This window comes from Poecilia formosa, unplaced genomic scaffold, assembly GCF_000485575.1.
Source record: "Poecilia formosa unplaced genomic scaffold, Poecilia_formosa-5.1.2 Scaffold380, whole genome shotgun sequence".
NCBI classification, from domain to species: domain Eukaryota; kingdom Metazoa; phylum Chordata; class Actinopteri; order Cyprinodontiformes; family Poeciliidae; genus Poecilia; species Poecilia formosa.
Genome location: NW_006800319.1, coordinates 216,760 through 240,880, shown reverse-complemented (window position 1 = coordinate 240,880; position 24,121 = coordinate 216,760). Strand labels below are relative to the sequence as shown.

At 41.3% G+C, this 24,121-nt stretch overlaps 2 protein-coding genes across 3 annotated transcripts; both read left to right on the top strand.

The window, feature by feature from the left end:
* The first annotated feature begins 635 nt into the window (after positions 1–635).
* LOC103154300 (zinc finger protein ZIC 4-like) lies at positions 636–5,411 on the top strand. The gene is made up of 2 exons (XM_007575526.2): positions 636–2,205; positions 4,204–5,411. The coding sequence occupies exons 1-2, from the start codon at positions 1,683–1,685 to the stop codon at positions 4,824–4,826; spliced, it is 1,146 nt and encodes a 381-aa protein (XP_007575588.1). The 5' UTR covers positions 636–1,682; the 3' UTR covers positions 4,827–5,411.
* A 4,223-nt stretch (positions 5,412–9,634) lies between these two features.
* On the top strand, positions 9,635–22,436 carry pcca (propionyl-CoA carboxylase subunit alpha). Of its 2 annotated transcripts, none has more exons than XM_016662614.1 (23): positions 9,635–9,800; positions 11,029–11,091; positions 11,450–11,497; positions 11,884–11,952; positions 12,084–12,197; positions 12,333–12,386; positions 13,768–13,899; positions 14,652–14,688; positions 15,727–15,805; positions 15,928–16,030; positions 16,759–16,853; positions 17,722–17,872; positions 18,094–18,237; positions 18,560–18,634; positions 18,864–18,932; positions 19,015–19,090; positions 19,165–19,378; positions 19,784–19,886; positions 20,649–20,747; positions 20,846–20,899; positions 21,616–21,756; positions 22,057–22,134; positions 22,242–22,436. In XM_016662614.1, exons 1-23 carry the CDS (start codon positions 9,747–9,749, stop codon positions 22,308–22,310), a joined length of 2,121 nt encoding a protein of 706 aa, XP_016518100.1. In that variant the 5' UTR covers positions 9,635–9,746; the 3' UTR covers positions 22,311–22,436. The 2 variants fall into 2 exon arrangements, with proteins under 2 accessions (XP_016518100.1, XP_007575587.1); XM_007575525.2 differs by having other exon boundaries at positions 11,014–11,091.
* The last annotated feature ends 1,685 nt before the right edge of the window (positions 22,437–24,121 follow it).

Here is a 24,121-nt window from a genome sequence, read left to right as displayed (position 1 = left end):
TTACCTCATAAAAACATAACAGTGTCCAGTTATGAAACATCAGTAAACATTCAAAACCTAAACCATTAAACAAGTGCACATTAAATATGTTGATCAATGGGCCAGTTACTACTAATCAAATCATCTCTGAACAGGTGGGTTTTTAGCCTCGACTTAAAAGAACCCAAGGTTTTGGCTGTTTTGCACTTTTCTGGAATTATGTTCCACATTTGTGGAGCATAAAAACTGAGAGGTGCTTCTTTATGTTTGGTTCTGGTTCTGGCAGTGCTGAGTAGACCAAAACCAGAAGACCTGAGTGTTCTGGAAGGTTGATGTGACAACAACAGAGTTGTCATGAGTAGCAAGGTAATCTGACACCGACTAAATGAAACTGGAACACATCAGTACTCGGAAGAGTGATTACTGGATGTGAAACAAGCCGTTTAACTGTATAGCTGAGAGGGAAACCAATGAAAAGCAAGAGATCAGTTAAAGGAACAAAACCTCGGGAAATATTAAAGATGCAGCAAACAGGAGATTACAAACAAACAGAACCTGTGTCTTATGAAGGACTCAACAACTCCAAAACTCAAATATTGACTAAAACACAAAGTTAAACTCAAATTAAGAAATAAACAAAACAAACAAACAAACAAACAAACAAAAAACTAGCCAGCAAACAGACACCAAACCTAACATCATGACAATTTTATTTTCTCTGGCTCTCATAGAGCAAAAGCATGTAGATTAGAGGAATGAATGATTCCAGTCTGGGAAAGCTGGCTGCACATAAGCCTTGACTAAAAACCTGTACTTTGTAGCATGAAGCAGCTATCACTGCATTTGTTCATTTGACACAAATAAAAAAACAAGTCAAAATAAATAAATCTCTAAGTGAGAGTATGATTTTTGTCCCATCCTTTGCCACAAATTTCTAAAAAAAAAAAGAAGAAAAGATTACACAGTCAATAAATCAGATTATTATTGAAAAGTCTATTCATGCAGGAGGTATCACTAAGTTAAACATAAAAAGCATTAATTACACCAGGATGGTTGTTTGAAAGCCTTTGTTTCTGTTAATTATGATCATTTAAGTTTATAATATTCTATCAGACCAATAAAAACTGCTTTTAAAAACAGAAATGTGGGTTTTGTTAAAAAAAATGGGGGTTTATAACTGATTAAAGGTTATTTTCAAAAGGTCATTTTAATCTGGAGAACGAGACTCATCGGGACTTCTAATTTATTACATACGAGTGTAGACTTATTCAATAAGTCTACAGTCAGATCTGGATTTCTGCAATAGAACATATTAATGTTTAATTCTTGTGCATCTGTATATATGTTCAAGCAACTAGTTAGAAATAACTAAGGTTGAATTTTAACTCTCTGGGAATGTTAGGAAGAAAGAAAAGTGGGATCGGAGGGGGCGAGGAAAGGAAACAAGGACGCCCCTCCGCTGGTTTGGACCGCAGCCTGCTCCATTCCTTCCAATCCGTTCACCTCCATTCACAGTAAATAGAAGCATGGAGGCTTGACTCTCGGGATCTAACGTCGAACAGCGGGGGGTAAAGACGCTGCCGCATGCGCTGTGCGTGAAACTACACCGCCAGGAGAAAACAGGAGCGCAATAAGCGCATTGTCATTTATAATTTAGTCATTTTAGGAAAAAGGAGGAGTGTATTTGGGGAGCGGAGCGGAGCATGAAGCGGATGGCCGTGGTGGCCAGGCACAATGGCCTCGTCTCTCCTTTGGGGAACAACAACTCCGGGGCTTCGAGCATCGTCTCCCCACCCCAAGCGAAAGCCACGAATGTCTCCGCCTGTATTGACACTCCAGCCGGGGGTGGGATGGACGGCCTGCTGGATTTCTCCAAAGGCCCCACCGTGAAAACCGAGCTGGTGTGCAAATGGACTGAGCGAACTTCTTCGAAGCCGAGGCTCGGGCGGACGGCGACGTCCGTCTGCGAGCAAACTTTCAGCTCCATGCCCGAGCTCGTGGACCACGTCACCAGCGAGCACGTCGCGGCGGGGCTCGAGAGCCTCAGTCATGTCTGCATGTGGGACGAGTGTCTGCGCGGCGGGAAGGCGTTCAAAGCCAAATACAAACTCATCAACCACATCCGCGTGCACACCGGGGAGAAGCCCTTCTCGTGCGCGTTTCCCAACTGCGGCAAGATGTTCGCACGCTCCGAGAACCTCAAGATCCACACGCGCACGCACACGGGTAAGCTCTGCTGCTTCTGGGTCTGTTCACGGGGTGACACCGCTGGCTGGCCGGCCGGCTGCGACGGGGCGGGGGGAGTTAAATCCGTGTCATCCGTACAGACAGCGGCTTCCTGACACACACAGACACAATGTGAGGTTAATAAAGATAGCTCTCAGTCTGCAGGGATCTCCCCCCACCCCTCCATGTCTCTAAAGGCTGAGTCCCTTTTGTGGACACCCTTCCCTCCACCGCCTCCTCGGTTCCTACTGGAGCCCCGGGTTTGAGGAGTCATGCAGGGTGAGGGATTAACACCCAGCAGGCTGCTGAGGAGGAGGTCAGATGGGGTTAAAGTGAAATCTGACTTTTAGTCTAGATGGATTTTTACTCTAAAGCTCTTTTTAGTTCTTTCTGCCTCTTTGAATTATCTGCAGTAGCTGTGTGAGCGTGGTGAATGGTCAGTCAGTGAAACACACTGGTTTAGTTGGACCATCAAGCCTAGAAACTATCCTCTGCAGAGACTTCTCTTTCTGAACCAGTGAGTTTATTACTGAGCCATAACTGTTTTTAAGAGGGAACATTATTATGACACAGAGGTGACATCATTATAATCTCTGCATGAATATAGTTGTGTTTTCCTGCCCCGGTGTGTGTGTGTGTGTGTGTGTGTGTGACCCAAAACACTATTTTAGGTTTGAAATAATTAACATAAAAATATGTAACAATTATTTTCAAATTAAGTGAGCATTAACATCATATGCAACCCGGATATTTAAAATCCCAGTGTTCAGTCAGGCTGCAGAACCAGGTGATGAATGGAGTCTGGATGTTTACCCTGAAGCAGTTCCACTGGGTTATTTTTTGTTAAATTCATCGTTAAAGCAGATAAACTGAGATGGAACTTTCTGCAGACCTGCACAGAGAGACCTTTTGAATGTAAATACTCTTTGTCATCATCAGTTGGTAACGTTGCTTTGCAGCATGATGGTTCTGGGTTCAAAACCCATTCTTGGGTCTTTCTGCATGGAGTCGACTTGTGGGGGGCGGCAGTGTTTTTTCATGAGGTCATAGAACTCAAGTAATAACAGGTCAATATTTCATGTTTAGTATGAAATATTAAATAGCTCTACAGTCCAGAGCTGTAGGTTTTAGAGTCGTGATCTAGCGGATCCACTGGGATCCTGTTTCAATACGACTGAAGCTAAAAGAGCAACACCTTCACTTTGATTCATTGTTGCTGTGTTTCCTTTACAGATGTGCACAAATCTTTGTCTAAATTCCGCAAAGGTAAAAAAAAATTATAATAAAATAACAAAAAACTATTTTTCAATTCTAGTCTTTCCATTAAATAAGAAATTAAATTAAAATCACATGTGAATAAGCTTGTTCACGTGACAAATCATTAAAAGGCACACCGCAGTATCATCCTCAAACTACTTCCCGTCTTCTTCTTTGTGGTTTGTGTCAGTGGTAACATCCGGTTGTTGATCATGTGACTTGTGTGATGTGAAGAAATTGTTTCCATTGAAGTTTTGTATAATAAACCAATTTCAGTATGGCCAAAAAACCCACCTCATTTTAGAGCCGAAGCTTTTTAACAAAAAACAAGTCTTTTTTTTATTTTTCAAAATTTCGAGTAAATGAATTTATTTTGGAAATCACTAATTGCACAATCATATAAACAATGAAAACAGAGCTAGTGACCATGTATTTGCGCAATTTGACATATCATGTGAACAAGCTTATTCACATGTGATTTTCATTGTGTTTAATGAAACACCACAATTGCAAAATTGTGTTTTTTCAACATTAGCGGAATATCGACAACGTTTTGCGCCCATTTCTAAGGGAAATACAGCTACTGCCAGTCAATGCTACACTGCAGACCTTTCAGTGTCTTGTTTTCCAAAAATGATCTCCGGATGTTTATTGTGTCCCAGTAATATCATGAGTCAGAAATATAAATCCAAATACATACTTGCATCTGAGATCTCAGTGAGTGTAACATTTGTTTTGCAGGCGAGAAGCCATTCCAGTGTGAGTTTTGTGAGAGGCGCTTCGCTAACAGCAGCGACAGGAAGAAGCACTCGCAGGTCCACACTGCTTCAAAGCCCTATGACTGCAAGGCTCTGGGCTGCACCAAGTCTTACACCCACCCCAGCTCCCTGCGCAAGCACATGAAGATCCACGTCAAGTCGTCGCCTACCTCTGACCACCAGGACTTGTACAGCTTTGGCCATCACCACCTCCAGCAACCTGTCCTCGAACCCCTCGACCTGAAAATGAACCACTTCACTTCGTCGCTTGCCAACAGGAGTTCTCATTTCCCACTGTTGACCACTCACCAGTTAGATCTCAGCCCTAGCAACGACGTAAGCGGTAAGGTGTTGCTGCGGAGTTCGTCTCCGGTGGCCATGCCTCTGGATCTCTCTCTGTCGGGCCTCAAGAGCCAGCTGAGCCAGAAGCAACAGAGCTCCAGAACCCCCCGCCGGAGCCAGCGCTCGGTGAACCCGGCCTTAACTCAGCTGTCAAACATTAAGGAGTGGTATGTTTGCACGAGGACTACAGCGCCACACTTTCCACTGCTTCACCCAGACCACATCAAGACAGAACGCAGCGACGAGGACGACTACATCACGTAGGGTGCGAGCGATGGTTGCTTCAGTCAGAACAAGCAGCTGTTTGCTCCTTAATCAGTGGCTCCTGGCCAAGACTTTCATCAAACATCAAGACAGTTATTGTTTCACTAAACAACCCATCTCTGAGATATGTGGACGAAAATGTGGTGTCCAAAACAATGGCAGAAAGGTCACCATGAGACTCTGAAACAAAGTTTTACAGCTAATACGGTGGTTTTGTTAAATCAAGAGTACCCAAGGATGTTGCTTCCTAGAACTATTTGAACAGGGTGTCTGAACTTTAGAACCAGTCTAAGGGCTGTGATGTGTGAAGCAGTTTCAAGGGCTAAAGCGACAGCGATGAAACAAGCCAACAGGCAGCTCGGCATGTTCAAACAGCCAACTTATGAAGTGCAGGGCTGTCAGAGCTGTCGAGGGTTTAGTATTCTTCAAACAAGCTGGTAGAGGTTTGGTTTGTTTGCTAAAATAGTTGGAACCAGATGGTCCTGCTGCCAGCTGGGATTTCTTCGACATGTTGTTAGAAGAATCGACGAGCACTTTGTTTGAAGCAAACTGAGGCCTTTAGTAACAAAGAATGAGTGGAAACCTGGTCAGAGTGTTACTGTGATCACTACAACACCGTGGCAAGTGGTTTGGCTGCAGTTTGCCTAAGAATTCAATGCATTCAGTACGAGTTCCCTTTCCTGTAGTAGAAAAACGCAACATCGCCATGAGCTTGTCAGAAAAGTAAATACATCGTTGGGGTGGCAAAAACCAACAAGCCAATCATAAACACCCTGATTCAATCAGCCTCCCCGGCCGCTCTGCTGGATCAGCTCATTGTGAATTCATTAGGATCATTTTTTAAGGTGTGAGACTTGGAAAATACATCAGCACATCATCTTTTAACAGAATTAAAAACTTTCTTCAGCTCATGGCTTGAACAACTTGATAAGTTACAGCAAATCAGGCAGATTGAAAGAGCCGACATCCAAGGTAATGCTGCATAAGAACACAGATGTTGTTCTGTGCTAAATGTATTGTCTGTTAAAGCTGCAGTATGTAACTTTTGTTGAAACGGGCACTATGACATGACAGTATGTTCTGAGACACATAATCTATGAAAAACTTAAGTTCTTCTGCCCTCTCTGTGCTATCTAGATACAACCACTCAGTCAGGAGGCAGGTCTTAGTGCTGTCAAACATCCTCTTTGTGTTGCTGCTCTCTGCACTTTGCTCAGCTGCAGCTTCTTCCTGAAAGCAGATCTTGCTGTGAATGCTAAGGTTAGTTAGCATGGCCACAAATGATGGCAGATAAATGGTTTTTCTGTAACAGTGAGTTGTTTCTCTGGCATTAGCACATTGAGCAGCGAGTACATGAGGTTGATTGACAGCAGTTAGAGCCTCCTCCTGGCTCTGATTGGTTGCTTTTGGTCAGAGGGATGCATTTCTTCAGACAACATTAATAGCTCAGGGAAGGAGGTGGAAGATATTGACCTTTTGGCAGATTATCTGTCTCATATTATGCTGTAATGGCATAGTGGCAGTTTTAACAAATACGTAAACAAATATTTCTTTTCCTAAAAGTTGCAAACTGTTAGTGAACAACACCAAGTTATTCACCAACATGGTGTTGTATCCCACTGATTCTTCCACATGTTCAGTTTGAGTTGTTTTAAATAACTAACTTAAGCTAACCAGCTGTTAGCCTTTCACCATTAACAAGATGTATTTCCAGCAAGCTCATGGTCAAATGACATCTTTGTAAAAAATAAAAATAAATATTTTTGACAGTACCTATACAAAACTTCACTTCAAAAAATCCAATCTTCAGGTCCTATCAGTGGCTCAGCGACCTGTGTCTGGTTACATTCCAGTTTACAGCTCAGGATTTCCAAAATGGCCACCAATCTAACACACAGGTGACTGCGTTAGATGAATTAGAGAGGGTAATGAACTGGTTGAGAGATATTAATTATGTATATGGGGAAGTGTGATCATTCTTAATTGTGAGTGGCAAGGGGCCTATTTACTTTTTGTTGCTCCAACTTAACTTCTAGCGAAATGAGTGCACTTACTTCTCCTGGAGGACGTTCACTTAGTTTTACTTGGTAGCAAAACAAAACAACAACAACAAAAAAAAATCAGATTATGAAATAAAATCGAGGAATCCCTCAATGTTGTAGAAAAAATGTAGAATCATCATTTATTTGCTGTTCAACAAAAATACCAGTGCAGACCTAACTCTGAAAATGAGTCTGCATATCAACCTGATGCGCCATCATGTTCCTGGTTGATTCACAAAAAAACATGTCCGCAAAAAATCAAAACTGAAGTAGCTAAATATAGCAGTTGGAATTAATAATAATAGCTGAAATAATTCCTAATACGCTCAGTCTAACATTTGGACTCAGAACAAACCAGATATGAAAGTTATAAAGGTTGAAAATTAAAGCATCTGGAAAGAAAACTCAAAGTAATATGCCTTGGAAATAAAACCAGGTACAACAGAAGAAATAAAAGGACAAACGATGACAAACAAAAGTCGGTGTTGGGGAAGTAAACAGTGGTAAATTGACTGAAGTAAGTGGGATTCATATATAAAAACAGTTTAATTTTGGATCTCACCTTGAATCTGTGATCTATACTCACATCTCAGCATCATCTAATGGTGTTGATGCAGAGTTGAGGGAGTCAAAGTTGATCCATTACTGATCAATCTTGGGAGTTAGAGCTGTAATGACCTTGGGATAAAAGCATAACTTCCTTAACAAATTGTTTCTTCATAAACCTTCTCTGTCATAAATCGCCAATCAAGCAACAACAGTATTGCAGTGAAATATTTTTAATATGTGGGAGTTGAAGATGAAAGGGATTAACTGTTGAGTTCTGAATCTGCACTGAACAACAACAAAAAAAAAAGCTAGAACATTTGTTTGGTATCTTGTCCTAATGAAACAATAACTGCCTTAAGAAAAGAAGTATCTTTCCAGTTACAGGTGATAGGGGTGTTCCTAAAGGAACAGGACAGATTCCAGTAAATGCACTAACGCAATAAATGCACAGGAGGATCTCAGCATTTTGGACCGTTTGTCGAAAGTGTCCAAAACGCTGAGATCGACGTTTGACCCTACCAATCAAACGTAGAAGAGGTTTGGAGGTAATGAATTCAGTTTTCAGATGATAATCCATCTGCCCAGGAAGGCAGATCAACTCATTGTTCTTAATCCAATTTTATTCATTTAGTGGATTCAATTCCTCCTAAAAGTTAAGCTGTTAAAGGTGGAACAATGTTCTCAATATTGAGGGATTCCATAATTTCTGTAGAAAAATATGCCATTAATAATAGCGGTATAATTTCATGTTCTGAATTCTGTTTCACGAAGCCAAGAGTTGAGCTATCCAACCTCTGGCTTTAGGTCAAATCGGTAGTTTTGGATCAAGAACCCTCTAGGAATAGTAACTTCATGTTGCTCCAAAGAATAAAATGTTTCAAACGGTCAGCTTGGCGTCCAGAACCAACTGGATGTGTTGATGTGACAGACTAGCACTTCCATGTATTTCCCAGACTGAACTGGAATCACGGCTCGAACCTACCAGAGTTTCTCTCTCAGTTTTCAGATGCTTTCTTGTTTTATCTGTGATGTTCCGGCTCAGTCAGATGTTCATGGGACTGGCTGTTCTTTCCCCAGTAATTTTGTTGCTAAAGTTAATTAAGTGGCTGAAACGAATGATGGGTAAATTCCAGTGAAGTGAACCTGCCATATAGAACAAGCCTTCAGATCATCAGACCACTCTCAACTCCAGTTATTGTGTGACAAAAATGAGAAAAATAGAATAAAGACAAACGATTGGACTTTAAAAAATTGAATCCTGTTGCTGACGAATGTTTTTTTTATAAACATTTATTGTCTTTTTTTTCCTGTTAATGTCTTCTGTTGTCTTAAATGGCTCCTGGATTCAGCCTTTGTATGCATTTTTTTATGGTAGACTGGAGAGGTTTGTTCTGTATTTAGATGGATAGCTTCCGGAGTGACGTGGTCAGCCCTGGGCCTGATGAGGTTGCAGATGTTCTGCAGCTCTTCTTGAAAATGGAGAAAGGTAACGAACATGAGTGAAACAAAGACAGTCTCTGGTGACATTTTTCTTTGTCCTTTATTATCATTCTTAGCACATTCACTTTGAAATAAATTCAAGCAGAAAACACTGAAGTTCCGAGTTTATTTCAAGGGAATAACATTGTTAACATCTTGATGCATTGAAAGGTCTGTCTGGGATACTGAAGCAAGGTTCCGTGTAGAAATTATGAGCATTCAGTATCTTCCCGGCTGTGGATGGGTCTTATTAGTTTGAATATTTTGCAGCTAATGGCCAAGACAAAAGAAATGTACCGTCCTCATATCTTGAAAATGCCCATTCACTATTATCTGACTTTAAATCACTGGTGTTTTTGCAGTACATATGTTTATTCAGATAGAAGTCTACATTTACAAGCTGGAACTTGGTCCATAACAAGTGGAAACAAAGATTGTAGACTGAAGCAAAGGAAAACTGTCCACTAGAGATGAAAAACGAGGTCATTTCAAAATCAATGAAGTCTACACTTGTATGTGGCCAGCAACTCCGTCTGGCTGTTTAGTTCTGCTCTATTTTCTTTCAGTGTATCTATTGCTTCACCAACAGATACACTGATCCTCAAAAGTGTTCACACCCTGTTAAAAAATTACGTTTTTTACCTAAAAAAATGATACCATGATAATTCACTTAAACTTTTTCCATGTTATGTTTATTTAGTTTATTGAACACAGTCTCCTGACTTTCCTCCGTCGGCTGAGCGGGTACAGCCGATGGAGGGACGGGTTTGAACACTTCGAAGCTCAGTCCAGGAGGGGGCAGTGATGTAGGCTCTGAGAAAGCTCAGAGAAGAAGAGAAACTTGGGCAACATGGCGGTGTACAGACAGGCAGTGTTCCTGGACAGGCTGCTGTTTGCCGTGAAGGTGAGTTTTCCACTAAGTGACTGTGACAGGGTCAGGGTGGAGGCTCAGTCCGACCGGAAGTAAGCACCTAGAGAACCGCAACCGGCTGCTCCGCCACAAAGATTTAACGCTTTAATCTCCAGTAGTTGATGGCAGCGGCTGTTGTGCCCGTTACACTGATGAGCATAACATTATGACCACTGGCACCAGCTATTAACCTGGACATTTCAGTGTTGAAGCTAGTTTTACAGAGCAACCCTGCCTGTTCGAGAATAAAGCTTAGATTAAATATTTATAAATTAAATATTTATAAATTTATAAATCAGGGGGGGGGGGAAGCAGAAAACCTGAACTGAAATTTGAAGACATCTTCATTTGATTCAGTGTGAACTGCGTTCTTCTTTCTGTTGAGATAATCAAGTTTTATTAATGTGCAGAAAAGCGAGTTTCAGTAGAGGATGCAGCTGATCTGGTCCACAACTGGCTGAAACAGGGGAGAATAGTATTAAACATACACAGGTCTGGTGGGAGAGAAAGTTGAACACAGCAGTTATTTTAAAATGATTTTCTGAAATGTACCAAGTTTTGTCTTGGAAAGTTAGCAGTAGCTAACTTTCCAAGCTATGACATGTGCATGTCATTGCACATGTGCATGTGCAATGACATGCACATGTGATGTGCATGTCATTGCACATCACACGCATGATGTGTTTGAAAATATTTTTAATGCACTTTAAGTGTGCAATGACATGCTGTCATTTCCCGGTTCAGTTCTAAGAATATGTGAAATAAAACATACGCCAGTTATGGAGATAAAATCTCCATAACTGGCGTATGTTATGCCAGTTATGGAGGCACCCTCTAGTTATGGGTGCCTCCATAACTAGAGGCACCCAAAAACATGTTGGGTGCCTTGAAGGCCTTGTGCTTTTTGTCTCTTTCTCTTTAAAAACTCTCTCTTTCTGAAGCTCCACTTTCAGGAAGCCATCAGTACATTCCTCCTCTATTAATCCTTTAAAAACATTTTTACCTGCTTTGCACTGAGAAGTAGCTTGTATAATGAGCTCAGCAGATACGCAGTTCCACCAGGTGTTTGCTAATTGCTGCATGCTAGTCTGAAGGAGCTGAACAGGAAGGGCTGTTCTGTGAAGGGGAAGGGTTTCATCATCTGGGAACTCACTCTAACTAGAACCCCCGTGGTGTGTGTGTGTGTGTGTGTGTGTGTGTGTTGCAGTCTGCTCCATGCCAGGCCCGGTGCTGTGCAGGAACACACAGGCCTCAGTACTCCACCACCACCAGTCCCAATGAGAAGGTGAGCTGGGATTCTTCCTCTGCTCTCTTCCACTCTGACAGGACATGGGGGAACTCTTCAGTGTTTTCGGTTTTTATTCTCAATACGAAAACATGGATTATGATGTTCAAAAGTGGAGCAGCGCTTTCTTAGCCCAAAGTTTGCATACCCCACGATGGAAGCCCAGTGGAATTTGCTTTTTGTTGTGTAGTTCTGATATTCATTCAGGCATTGGATACTTTTAATTAGAGCTGCTGATAATAGAGCTGTGAACTCCCTGTTACCACCTGAGACAGGAAGCTTAAAGCTGCAGATGTTGTGTTCAAGTGACCCCAGATTAGCTGTGTTCATTTACTGACCTGCTGTTTTTCTTCTCCAGACCTTTGAGAAGATCCTCATCGCCAACAGAGGAGAAATAGCCTGCAGGGTGAGAGAGATAATAGACTTTAATGTTTAGTCTGCATTCTCTGTCATGCTTGGTTACATTTTACTGACACGGGCATCCCATAATATGCTTTACAACATCCAGGTAAATCACAGAAAGTGTAGATATGGAGAAATTAACATTATGCTCTTGAATTAGGCTAAGACGAGCACAAGACGAAGAAGATTGTATTCTGTTGATGGCGTCTTAGTGTTAAAACAAATGTTTAATCTTTATTATCAGACCTTTCTGATGTGGATTATGAGAGCAATTTTCAAATGTATGCTGGGTAAACAATATTTGGAAGATAAATTAGCGAAACTATTAAATACCCCTGGTGTGTGTAGATTTCCTATTTGCTGGTTTGGACATCTCTTGTTTTTCTCCAGGTGATGAAAACGTGTAAAAAGATGGGCATCCAGACTGTAGCCGTTCACAGTGATGTAGACTCCAGTGCTGTGAGTCATCTTCTCTCTTTTTCTGTCATCAGCATCAGTGGCTCTTTATTTTCATTCAAACTCTGGAAGTCAAAGATCTGCCCTGACAGATGATGACATGGTTTTTGTGATTTGTTCATGTGTGCCTCCAGGTTCATGTAAAGATGGCTGACGAAGCTGTGTGTGTTGGCCCTGCTCCTACTGGGAAGAGCTACCTGAACATGGAGGCCATCATGGAGGCCATCAGGCAAACTGGAGCACAAGCAGTGAGCTTTCATGTCCTCAGCTTTTCCTGAGCTTATGGGTGTTCCCCATGAGTCACAGCTTGAGTCTAAACTGAGCTCAGGCTCAAAGATCAGACTGAATGTGAGTGTTAAACGGTGTTTTCTTTCTTTTTTAAGGTTCATCCTGGGTATGGATTTCTCTCTGAGAACAAGGAATTTGCAAAGCGCCTGGTGAGTTCCAGTCACAGAGATTCATCTTGTGGTGCCTTTGGAAGAACTTTCAGTTTTTTTTCTCTAAAAATTCTCAGATTCAATTTGTTCTTATTTAGATGCACAAAGAGGCTGTGGTTAAAGTGGCCGTATCATGTAAAATCAACTTTGTTGAGCTTTTTGTCATGTTATTATGACAATCCCTCATCAAAAACATGGTTGGAGTGTTACTGTGATTCTTTCATGCATGTTTGAGAAATTCTTTAATCTCCATGGCAACCACTGAGCTGTGCCTGATTGGACTTTGCCCCGACTCCAAGCTTCCCAGCTTTCTCCTCAGAGAGCAGCTCTTTCCCGCTCAGCTTCTTCAGACTAGCCAGCACCAATTGGCAAACATGAGGTGAAACTGTGCATCAACTGAGCTCATTATACAAGCTACTTCTGAGTGCAATGCTGGTAAAAACGTTTTTAAAGGTTTATAGAGGAGCCATGTTGTGATGAGCCATGTTGTGATGACTTCCTGAAGGCAGAGTTTCAGAAAGAGCAGGAGCTTCTTAAAGAGGAAGAGTCCCAATTTCAAGGTGTTAAATCGGGACGTAAAATTTATTTGAAGTCATATTTGATATATGTAGCCTTTTGATAACAATTGAAGGTAATATACTTACTTGATTGTGCTATGAAATGGCCATGTGTTCCTGGAAAACATATACCATTCCTTTCAAGAAAAAGGACAACAGAAGTTACTTCTGCGCATTATTGCATTTTTAACATTTATTTGCATCGTGTTTTCTGCAAAAAAGAAAAAAGAAACCATTTTTTTAAAAAAAGCATGTGCTAAGATTCAGACTAGATTGGTTATGTACAGCCAAGAGTTAGTGGACTTCCCTTAAATGGAAAATAAACTGGAGGCTGTTGCTGAATGAAGATGATGATGTTCAGAATGGATGAGTGCATGGAGACCCAAAGTGAGAAGAACTGGGATCGGGTTCGTTTAGAAGCCAAATCACACACACTCAGACTATACAATCTGTGTCTCCATTGTCCATTTTCTAAAATATTAAACACACAAGACCTCTCAAACATATTTCTACCTGGCTTCCCTGCTGAAACATAGGGTGTGCCACTCAAAACGGTGAGATAATCGAAAGATGTCATACTGCTCTGTGTTCAGCCGTTCCACTCGGTAGAACCCAGCCATTAGGAGTTCCTCAAGGACGAGTCCTCAGTCCTCTGCTCATTGCTCTGCAGACACATGACTGAACTCAGTAGGTTTGCTGATGACACAAGAAGGGATGATGTTTCAGAATTCATTGGATGATTTAGGTGATGCTATTTTTTTTACTTTGTGCTCTCAGTAGTTTTCTATTGTGAACATTTGTTGCTTTTCTTCTTTTGTTGCTAGGCTGCAGAAGGTGTAACATTCATTGGCCCAGACACTCATGCGATACAAGCAATGGGGGATAAAATTGAGAGCAAGCTGATTGCTAAGGCTGCCAAGGTCAACACTATCCCAGGATTTGATGGAGTTGTCAAGGTAGGAGGTCACAGATGGTGAAAAAGAACCCAGCTTAATACGGAGGTCACCCACTGTGACACGAGACCTGATGGGTATTATTAAAATAATACCCATCCTTAATGTATTATTTTAGATTATATTGGGTCTTTTAAGCCAAGGTAAAGATTTAACTTATAAAAACAAGAACTAGTTTTCCCCTCAGGTTTTTTAGGTTCGTTCTGTCCTCCTCTGACTCTTAATAATTTGTGTCATTAAAATAAAGAGGCATTTCAGAGGATTACAAAGGGGTCCGCTCTGTAACTAAATACTTAGAAATTCAAAATGAGTCCTAATTATAAGACTATAAGCAAACTATGTGATGATTGACTTCCAATGTAAAAGCTAAACGTACATGATTTGCAGGAAGGCATTCATCATCCAAAATTCATTGCAATCACATAATTAATTATTATCACATTGAGGCATTTGATCTTTACTTCTCAACAGCTTCACTGTTAAACAGGTTGTTTAAAAACTCAGCAACATGTCTAATGTTTTTGTTATCATTTAATATTGATACTATATAAAATCAATATATTTGTCCAGATGACGCATCTGTCTGCTCTGCCTGCTGCTGTTGGCAGATGTTAAAGACTTTTTCTCTTAGCAAATCTGGGTTGATGGATCAGAACCCTCAGGTCAAGCTGGAACGGGTCAGAACTCTACCTGTAGTTGAACCTTGATCTTGGTTTCTCATTGCTAACCAAAGCCCACCTTTCTCTGCTTCACAGACTGCAGAGGAAGCTGTGAAGATCGCTCAGGAAATCGGTGAGTCGTCCCTGTTCTCACTGACAGATTCATCATGATTTGACTCCTTAAACCAGTGGTGTCCAATTTTTTGCCCCAGGAGGCCAAAACCGGCAAATTTTGACTACTGGCAAAATTAATTCAATGAAAATTGCTAAATTGAGCTTGTGATGTTTTTTTGTTTGCTTGTTTTTTGTTTTGTTTTATCTGCAGGGCTTTTCTAAAAAGTCATGCAGATAATGATAATGATATGTATCTATAATGCATATAATTAAAGATCCAAAACATAAAAAGGGCTTTCAACAGTAACCTTATTAAATGAAAAAGAGACAATTTCCAAATTTTTTGGATTATCAATTGCTGTCTATTTTGTTGGAGAAATTGTTGAGCATTCTTGACTTCTGGTCTGGTTCTGACAAAAATCCTTTCAAAGGCCACAAATGGCCGTCTTGCCACACTTTGGACACCCCTGCTTTAAACTGTCGTCTTCTCACATCTGGAGTTTGTGGAACAGGAGACAGGAATTAAGTCTGTAGAACAATCCAGAGTTGCAAATCCCATCTAGGAATGTTGGAGCTTCAGCCGAAACTCCAGGCTGATCAAAAATCATCTTAGATATTTTAATCTCTTCAGACATTCCTAGGAAAAACTGCAGGCATAAAGCTCAGGATTGTGGACAGTCCTGTGAAATGACTAACTACCTTTGTTAAAATGTGACTTTAACACATGAAAGACAACATCCGTTAACAAAGGATTGTAAATTAACTCACCTAACTCACTCACTTTAGTTCATTTAGTTCTAATTAACTCCACCAGACAGAGGTACATATCAGTTCTGACTGATATAGACTCGTTCCTCAGCATGTGTTTACTTGGTTTCTATGTGTTCTGGTCCTCAGAGTGAGACCGTGTGCTCTTTCAGTCAGGCAGTGGCACAGACACCACTCTAGAGCCTGGAATTCCGATTTACTAGTTCATAACATTTCATATCCTGCAGCTGTGAGTAAAGAGAGTGGAATGGTTGATGTTGCTCCAGGTTCTGCCGTGTTTTGTTCCCAGGCTACCCTGTGATGATCAAGGCGTCGGCTGGAGGAGGAGGGAAGGGAATGAGGATAGCCTGGAACGATGAGGAGACGCGGTACGGTTCTATGAACGCCTCGCACGATGGCAACAAACACACTGTGCTTTAATACAAGTCAGCTTTAGCTATGAGCAGTTGTTAGAATTGCTTATGGATGTGCTGCATGTTATGCCTCACAGGGAAGGTTTCCGTTTCTCATCCCAGGAAGCAGCATCCAGCTTTGGGGATGACAGGCTGCTGATTGAGAAGTACATAGACAACCCTAGGCACATAGAGATCCAGGTAGGCAGCCATTACTCTCCCATAGTTCAGTCGGTGAAAATAAGAGTTGTCACCTTGACCGGTTTAATTTTTTCATTTTCTTCCGTTCATGTCGGTTATGCCTAGCTACTATATAATCAGGTATATCCATGGTATGCACAGTTGTGGACTTTTTAGTTTTGCACCTACCTAAGCTATCAGGACGTCTAACAGCTGGACGTCAGGGTGTGTGGACACATTTGTGGTCCAGAAATAAACACTTAAAATCCTTTTGTTTTCTATGTATAAATAATCAATCTGCAGCTAGTTGTATTTAGATATAAGTAATTGTTGTAAATGTTCTGCTTGTTGCCTAGAGCGTTGTCTTAGATAGAGATGCACCAATCCGATATTAATAACTGTCGGTCCCCAAATTGAAAATAATTGTAGATCAGGTATCGTGACAATGTGACTGATGCATAAGAGCAGATCTATTCAGTCTAATTCTATACTTGGTGCTATTTTTATGATGATATATATATATATATATATATATATATATAACGCCAAATCTCATATATTGATTTTGGTATCGGAAGTGAAAAAAGGGGATCGGTGTATCCCTAATCTCAGATGTCTACAGGTTGACCTGTGATTAGGCTACTGCTTGGAAAGGTCATGATGGGTTCAATAAACAAAACGTGTGTGTGTGTGTGTGCGCGCCTGTCTGCGTGTGTGTGTGTGTGTGTGTGTGTGTGTGTGAGTTGCAGGTGCTGGCTGATAAGCATGGTAATGCCCTGTGGCTGAATGAGAGGGAGTGCTCCATCCAGAGGAGGAACCAGAAGGTGGTGGAGGAGGCTCCCAGGTCAGTGGGCCTCTGTCATCGGGTCCAGCACTGCTGGTTCTGTTTCACACCAGGTTCTGGAGTTAAACAGGATTTAGGAACCACTGGATTTTTCTGTGTGGATCTTCAACTTTCTATCCCTTCAGCTCTTTTGCAGTCTATCATTTCCAGCCAGAAGGCCTGACATGTGTAGTGTGTTTTTGGCTTTTGACTGTATTTGTGTAACCTGAACATGGCAACACTCACAGTTGGATGGGAGGCAGAAATATGGCTGAAATATAGATATTTTCAATACATGTATGTAACTATTATCCTTACATTAGATTCCAAATATAATTTGGAGACACATAACTCTGGAAAAAATTAAGAGACCACTTAAAATTAGCAGTTTCTCTGATTTTACTTCTTATAGGTTTATGTTTGAGTAAAATGGAACATTGTTCTTTTATTCTATGAACTACTGACATGTCTCTGAAATTCCAAGCAAAAATCTTCTATTTATTTGCAGAAAATGAGAAATGAAGAAGATGCAGTGCTTTGAGACCTCAAAAAATGCAAAGAAAACAAGTTCATATTTTATTTAGAAACAACAATACTGATGTTTTAACTCAGGAAGCATTCAGAAATCAATATTTGGTGGAATAACCAGGAGGTTTTCAGTGGGGTTCAGTACAGTGGGCTCTTCATTTTTTCCAGAGCTGAATTTTAACGGAACAATTTTAAAACAAAAAGCAAAAACAGCCAGACTGAGGTTTGCAACAGCAGAACCACGATGTGCTTCTGGACCTCCAGAGCTCCTCAGAAAACATCCTAACATTAAATCCTAAATATATATAAAATCTGAATGATTGAACTGAACCTAAGCTGCGGGTCCTTCTCCCCGCTCCAGTACCTTCCTGGATCCAGACACACGGCGGGCCATGGGGGAGCAGGCAGTGCAGCTGGCCAAGGCTGTGAAGTATTCCTCTGCTGGTACCGTGGAGTTCCTGGTGGACTCCCAGAAAAACTTCTACTTCCTGGAGATGAACACGCGACTCCAGGTAAGTCCACTCCGGTCCAGCGGGAGGAGCTCCCCACTCTATTTGCTCATGTAATGCTTCTGGTTTGAGCTCCAGAGACATAAAAACAAAGAGAATCAATGAATGTTGGGAGGAAAAACTTTTGTAGTTTAACCTGTGGTTCAGTAATTCTGCGACAATATTAAAGTGAATGTTTACAATCTGTTGTCCTAATATTTCCTCTGTTTGACCTTTAACCTCAGGTGGAGCATCCGATTACTGAGTGCATCACGGGTCTGGACCTGGTGGAGCAGATGATCCGGGTCGCCAAGGGTTACCGGCTGCAGCACCAGCAGAAGGACATCCCCATCAACGGCTGGGCCATAGAGAGCCGTGTTTACGCAGAGGTCAGTGACACTCTGGACCTCTGAGGTCATCACAGAACTGGCTGCTGTTTGGCTCATATAGCCACTAAAATATCGTTTGTTAATAAAAACAAAATCCAACCAAATCTCCAATAAAGACACTTTATACATAAGATCAGTGACACGCTCACATCCTGCTTGGTTTGAGAAGTCAGACATATTAATGTTGTTGCTGTATAAAACTGGTCATATTAAGTATATGAATCCACTCTATTAGTTTGCAGTTTGCTGGTTGAAGTCACTGGACTATTGCTGAGCTCTGCTGGGTGAGCAGGTGTTCATCTTACTGCCTGTTTTCCTGTAGGACCCGTATAAGTCCTTTGGTCTTCCCTCTATTGGACGGCTGTCTGAGTACCAGGAGCCTCTCGACCTCAGCAATGTAAGTTTCTGTTGTTGTCAGGGTGTCTTCCTGGTTACCTGGACAACCCTCTGTCTCTGTGAATTCCTGGTTACTTGGGCGACCCTCTCTCTCTGACTTCTGTGACTTCCTGGTTACCTGGACGACCCTCTGTCTCTCTGATTTCCTGGTTACCTGGACGACCCTCTGTCTCTATGACTTCCTGTTTCCTCAGTGTGAGCGTTGAGTAACCGGCTATGTTCTCCACCAGGTCCGGGTGGACAGCGGTATTGAGGAAGGAAGTGACATCAGTATCTACTATGATCCTATGATCTCCAAGGTGACGGATATTGGAAACACACTCGTTGCCTCTGATTGATCTTCCGGAGCGAAGCAGTAACTGATCCGTTTTGTGTCCGCAGCTGGTCACCTATGGGTCGACCCGAGCTGAGGCTCTGTCCAGGATGGAGGACGCTCTGGACCACTACGTGATAAGAGGTAGATTCGGCTGTGGCAACATCAGCATCTGGGCCAGTCTGCTCTGTTAAACACCTCTGGTCTGGTGTGCTCAGGTGTAACCCACAACATCCCTCTGCTGAGGGAGATCATCACGCACCCTCGGTTCATCTCCGGTGACATCAGCACAAACTTCCTGCCTGAGGTCTACCCTGACGGGTTCAAAGGTCACCAGCTGGACGCAGAGAGCTGCAGGGAGCTGCTGGCCTCAGCGGCAGCTCTGTACATTACTGCTCAGCTCCGCTCACGTAACATCCTGGGTCCACTCAGGTAACCATGGCTACACATACTACATGCTAGCTGCAGTCTGACCTGGGCTTCTGGGTGAACCTGAATCAGAACCAGAGGGAATCTGTGAGCTGGAAATGTGAAACTGGATCAACAAACTGGGTTTTTTTGAGCATCATTTTGTGCATAAGTAGTTTAGTGTTTTCTGCCCCTCTCAACATTTGATGACAGAAGTTTCCATTACAAATGTGTGCAAATCTTTTATATTCTGCTAATGTCAAATAAACACAATTCTGCAATTGTGGTGTTTAAATTAAATAAGAAAAAATAAAATAAAATGTCACGCAAATAAGCTTGTTCATGCACTAAATTATCAAAAATCGTATCAGCGATGGATGTAGACGGTTACATGAGCTGTATTCATAATTCAGCTGTGGCATGTTGCAGGGTATCCTCGGCTCCTGTGGAGAGTGGCTACTGGGAGCTGTGTGTGGAGCTGGGGGGAGAGCGCCACCAGGTGGACATCACCAAGTCAGGTGACGTTTACACTGTAAGTACTGGATAGAGAAGGCAGCAGGTACATTGATGTGTGATGCTAGTTATTTTAGTTTAAGTAGTGGCTGTTCTGACTCGTTTTCTGACATTTGGTGCCCACAGAAGAAGAAACATCAAATGCACAATACTCAGGATTTCAAAAACTCTTTACACTTTAAATCTAGGGATGCACCTATCCACTTCTGATACGGACATCTGAGGTTTAGTAAAAAAAAAAACCTGCATAAATCTAATCTAATCATAAGTTACAAATTCATTTGATAACTCTGCACCAGTACAGCACCTTAAATACACCAATAGCTTCCCAAGCTTAGACAAACGTTTAAAAATAACACAACTTTGCTCAGTCAGGGCAATTAGGAGAATAACAGCCAATGTAAAATAAATAATAAAGAAACTGAAACTGATTTAAATGATAGGTTGGCTACCTCAGCCATGTAAAAATTAAGCTGCAGCAAACCTTTCAAATGATTCAGAAAGTGCAATTAGGAGTTCTAAATATAATGTTAAATAAATCATGAAGCATGATGTCGCTCAGAGCACAAAGCATAGAATTAGGCTGAAAAGACGATCCTTTAATGGATCGGGCACAATGTCACACTACCTGATCTAGATTTTTTTTTCAATATCGGGACTGATACAGATATTAATATCGGATTGGTGCATCTTTGCTAATGTACAACTCCGTTCCGTTTGCATGTTAATTCACATAAAACCAAGTGATTGGTACTGGTACATGTGGCCTCTGACATTACAGGTGGAGGCTGGTGGAGGGACGGTGGAGGTGTGTGGGCAGTGGAACCTGGCCTCCCCCCTGCTGCCAGTCTCTGTTAACGGTGCAGACAGGATGCTCCAGGTAACGCCTCCAGGTTGTTTTCACCGCACTGAAGCTGGTTGTATGTGATGCCGTTTCTCAGCTGACATTTGGTGTGTGTGTGTGTGTGTGTGTTGTAGTGTCTGTCCAGAGACGCTTCAGGAACCATAGTTCTGCAGTACATGGGCACATTGGTAAGACTGCATGCCAGCAGGAAGCTTTGTGATGTCACACATGATGCTTGACAGGAGATTGTGGAGGAATTACCCAGAATGAGCTGGAGAAACCAGGAAATGATGCGGCTTCACTACAGAATGGATGGATGGAAATTAGTGCTGTCAATCTATTAAAGAGCCTAATTAGATTAGTCACATAATAGCACTGCGATTAATGATTAATCACAGTTCTTAACTCTGTAAAATTGAAATGTAAAAATGCGTGTTGTCCTAAAAATGCTAAAGAAAATTTTTTGTTGTCTCAAACCAAACGCCTCAGTTTTCCAAGTTTTTATATTCTGGAATGTTTAAAAGAAGTCTTTTGGTTGGAAATGACTCATTTTTTCGGTGGAAGGATAAATTAATCATTACAGTAAGTAGACGTAGCGGCTTGGTTTCATCCAAATGTCCATCACCGTGATTCTTAAAGCAAAATTTGCAGCCAACTCTCCTCGCTTATCTTTCCACTCTCCATGGGAAAAAGGCTTTCAGGTCAAAACAGGGAATGCGATTAATCTGCATTACGTAATATTAACGCGATAAACCTTTTAGATTAATCGCATAATGTCACCAGCCCTAATGGAAATATTTGTAATGGTTTCTAAGTATAGCACATTTAAAAAGTTTGAGCCAGGCTTTTGTGCGACTTGATAACTGTGTGTGTTTTCAGGTGTGTGTGTGTTTTGTGTTTTCAGTTTAAACTCAGGATTTTGTCCCAGCGGGCAGCAGAGCTGGACTCCTACATGCCAGAGAAGGTGTCAGAGGACACCAGCAGCATCCTGCGCTCTCCCATGCCCGGAACAGTGGTGGCCGTGTCCGTCAAGCCTGGAGACACGGTAACGACTCTAATGTGTCAAACTGAAGGCCCGGGACCAAATCCAGCACGCCACAAGTATTTATACGGCCCTCTAAACTCCACAGGACGAAATAAGTAGAAACTTCAAGATAAATGTTATTTTATCTATCAAATCAAAGCTGTTTTTAATCTGTTTACTGCCAAGTTACATTAATGTGAAAACATGTTCAGTATTATTTAAATTTTTAGAAGTACTCATCTAATGTAGAGAATCGGGGTCGCGCCGATCCACTTTACAGATGAGGCTGCAGTCAGGCATTAACGGATGCTTCCTCTGTAGGTTGCAGAGGGTCAGGAGATCTGTGTGATTGAAGCCATGAAGATGCAGAACAGTTTAACAGCTGCTAGGCAAGCAAAGGTAACCGTAGCAACGCCCCGTGGTGTTCTGCTAAGCTTGTCCGTTTGTTTCAGGAATCCGAATTAAAGCAGGAGAGCCTTTGATCAGCCGCTCCTCTCTGCCCGCAGGTGAAGAGTGTCCACTGTAACGCTGGAGAGACGGTGGGGGAAGGAGACCTGCTGGTGGAGCTGGAATGAGACGCATGTGGCCTCATCAACACTTCCATGGTCCACCAGCAGGGGGCCATGTTGGACACTAACCTGTATCAGCTGTTTATTTTTCTGTTGCTTTTGGTAGATTTTATTAAAGTCTCTTTACTTACATTCTGAGCAGATTTCCTTTTTTAATCACCAGTAGTATTGATTCTAAACATAATATATAGATTAAAGCATATGGTGATTAAAACATGTTTATTATAAATTAAATATGAATTCTAAGCATATTGCGACAAACTTATACATTGTGAACCTAAACACCTCCTGTTCTCACGATGAGCCTGGAATGGGAGGAGCTAAGTCTGGTAAGAACCAGGAACCTGCAGGGGTCAAAAAGCCACATGACCTCCAGAAACAGCAGAATTTGTAGAGGTGATGAGACAAAAATTTGACTCTTTCTGCTTTAATGATTTTCAGTTCCACACCGCAACCTTTAATTCAAATAATATAAATGTTATTTATATAATGTTGGGGAATACAAACCCTTCAGATAAATTCACTCACCTTGAACTTTGTTCTTCTGTTTTAAATGTTCCAAACACAAGAAAGAGCCAGGATATAAACACACTTCACACTTTTCTAATGTACATTTGGAAAACATTTAGTAACATTTAGCAGTTCCTTTTACATCAAGTTGTGGATTAAATTAAGTTGTATTAGAAGAGTGAACTGAATTTATCGGATTTAAATTTGTACTAATTTGTCTTTAGGTGTCAGATTTGTTTATTATGAATTGGTGTTAAATTTTACATAAAGTGAACTGAATAAAACATTACTTTGGAAAGAAATTCTCTGTACTGCAAAAACAATCAAAAACAACTATTTTGGTCAAGTTTCTAGTGCAAATATTTTAGAAGAGTCGAAATAAAACAATAGTATATTTTCAACAAGATATAGAAGCTTGTTCTAAGTCAATCTCCATCCATTACACGCTTATCCCTAGTGGGGTAACCAGGGTTGGTGGTGTCTATCTCCAGTGAATGTATCGGGTGAGAGGCGGGGTCACCCTGGACAGGTTGCCAGTCCATCGCAGGGCAACAGAGTCAGACAGGACAAACAAGCATACACACACACCTAAGGAGAATTTAGAGAGGCCAATTAACCTGACAGTCATGTTTTTGGACTGTGGGTGGAAGCCGGAGAACCTGCAGAGAACCCACACATGCACAGAGAGAACATGCAGAAAGACCCTGGGGCTGGGATTTGAACCCAAGGCAACAACAACTCTACCAACTGTGCCACTGTGCAGCCAGTCGGAAATCAATAATCGTTTGATATTGATTTTTAAAGAAGTAACTATTCCATTGGAAAATTATTTCACTTGCAACAAGATATTTTTCCCCATGGTAGTGAAATAATCCACCAAATACTTTTTCATAATATTAAGGAATTACTGGCTTAAAACTAGCTCCTCTATCTCACTTAAAAGCTACTTGTAAGTTAGTCTTATTTCAAGATATTTTGCACTAGAAACTAAAGTAAAATAACATGGTAGGATTGTGTGCTTTTGTACTGTGCTATGTTGTGTTCAGATTCAGGATATCAGAAAGAAATCAGACATTTTCCTTGATAACAGAAATCCCACTTGTTTTTATTTTTTTAATTTTTTTAAGTTTATAAAAGCATGATCATTTTTAACAGATCTCACATGATCCAGCAAATATATCGCACTGCTTTTTATTGAATCATCAAATTATCATAACAGAACATGATAACATGTATTATATACAATCACAATGGATACTTATTTTTCACTGGAAATGAAAGAAAATTCAAAGTGCAACCCATCATCC

What these genes read in the sequence shown, in the direction of transcription:
- LOC103154300 (XM_007575526.2), top strand. Translation starts at nt 1,683, where the DNA reads ATGAAGCGGATGGCCGTGGTGGCCAGGCACAATGGCCTCGTCTCTCCT. An exon ending in CCACACGCGCACGCACACGG is followed by an intron (nt 2,206 to 4,203) that starts GTAAGCTCTGCT and finishes TTTGTTTTGCAG; the next exon opens with GCGAGAAGCCATTCCAGTGT.
- pcca (XM_007575525.2), top strand. Translation starts at nt 9,747, where the DNA reads ATGGCGGTGTACAGACAGGCAGTGTTCCTGGACAGGCTGCTGTTTGCC. An exon ending in GTGGTGGAGGAGGCTCCCAG is followed by an intron (nt 16,854 to 17,721) that starts GTCAGTGGGCCT and finishes TCCCCGCTCCAG; the next exon opens with TACCTTCCTGGATCCAGACA. An exon ending in AGATGAACACGCGACTCCAG is followed by an intron (nt 17,873 to 18,093) that starts GTAAGTCCACTC and finishes CTTTAACCTCAG; the next exon opens with GTGGAGCATCCGATTACTGA.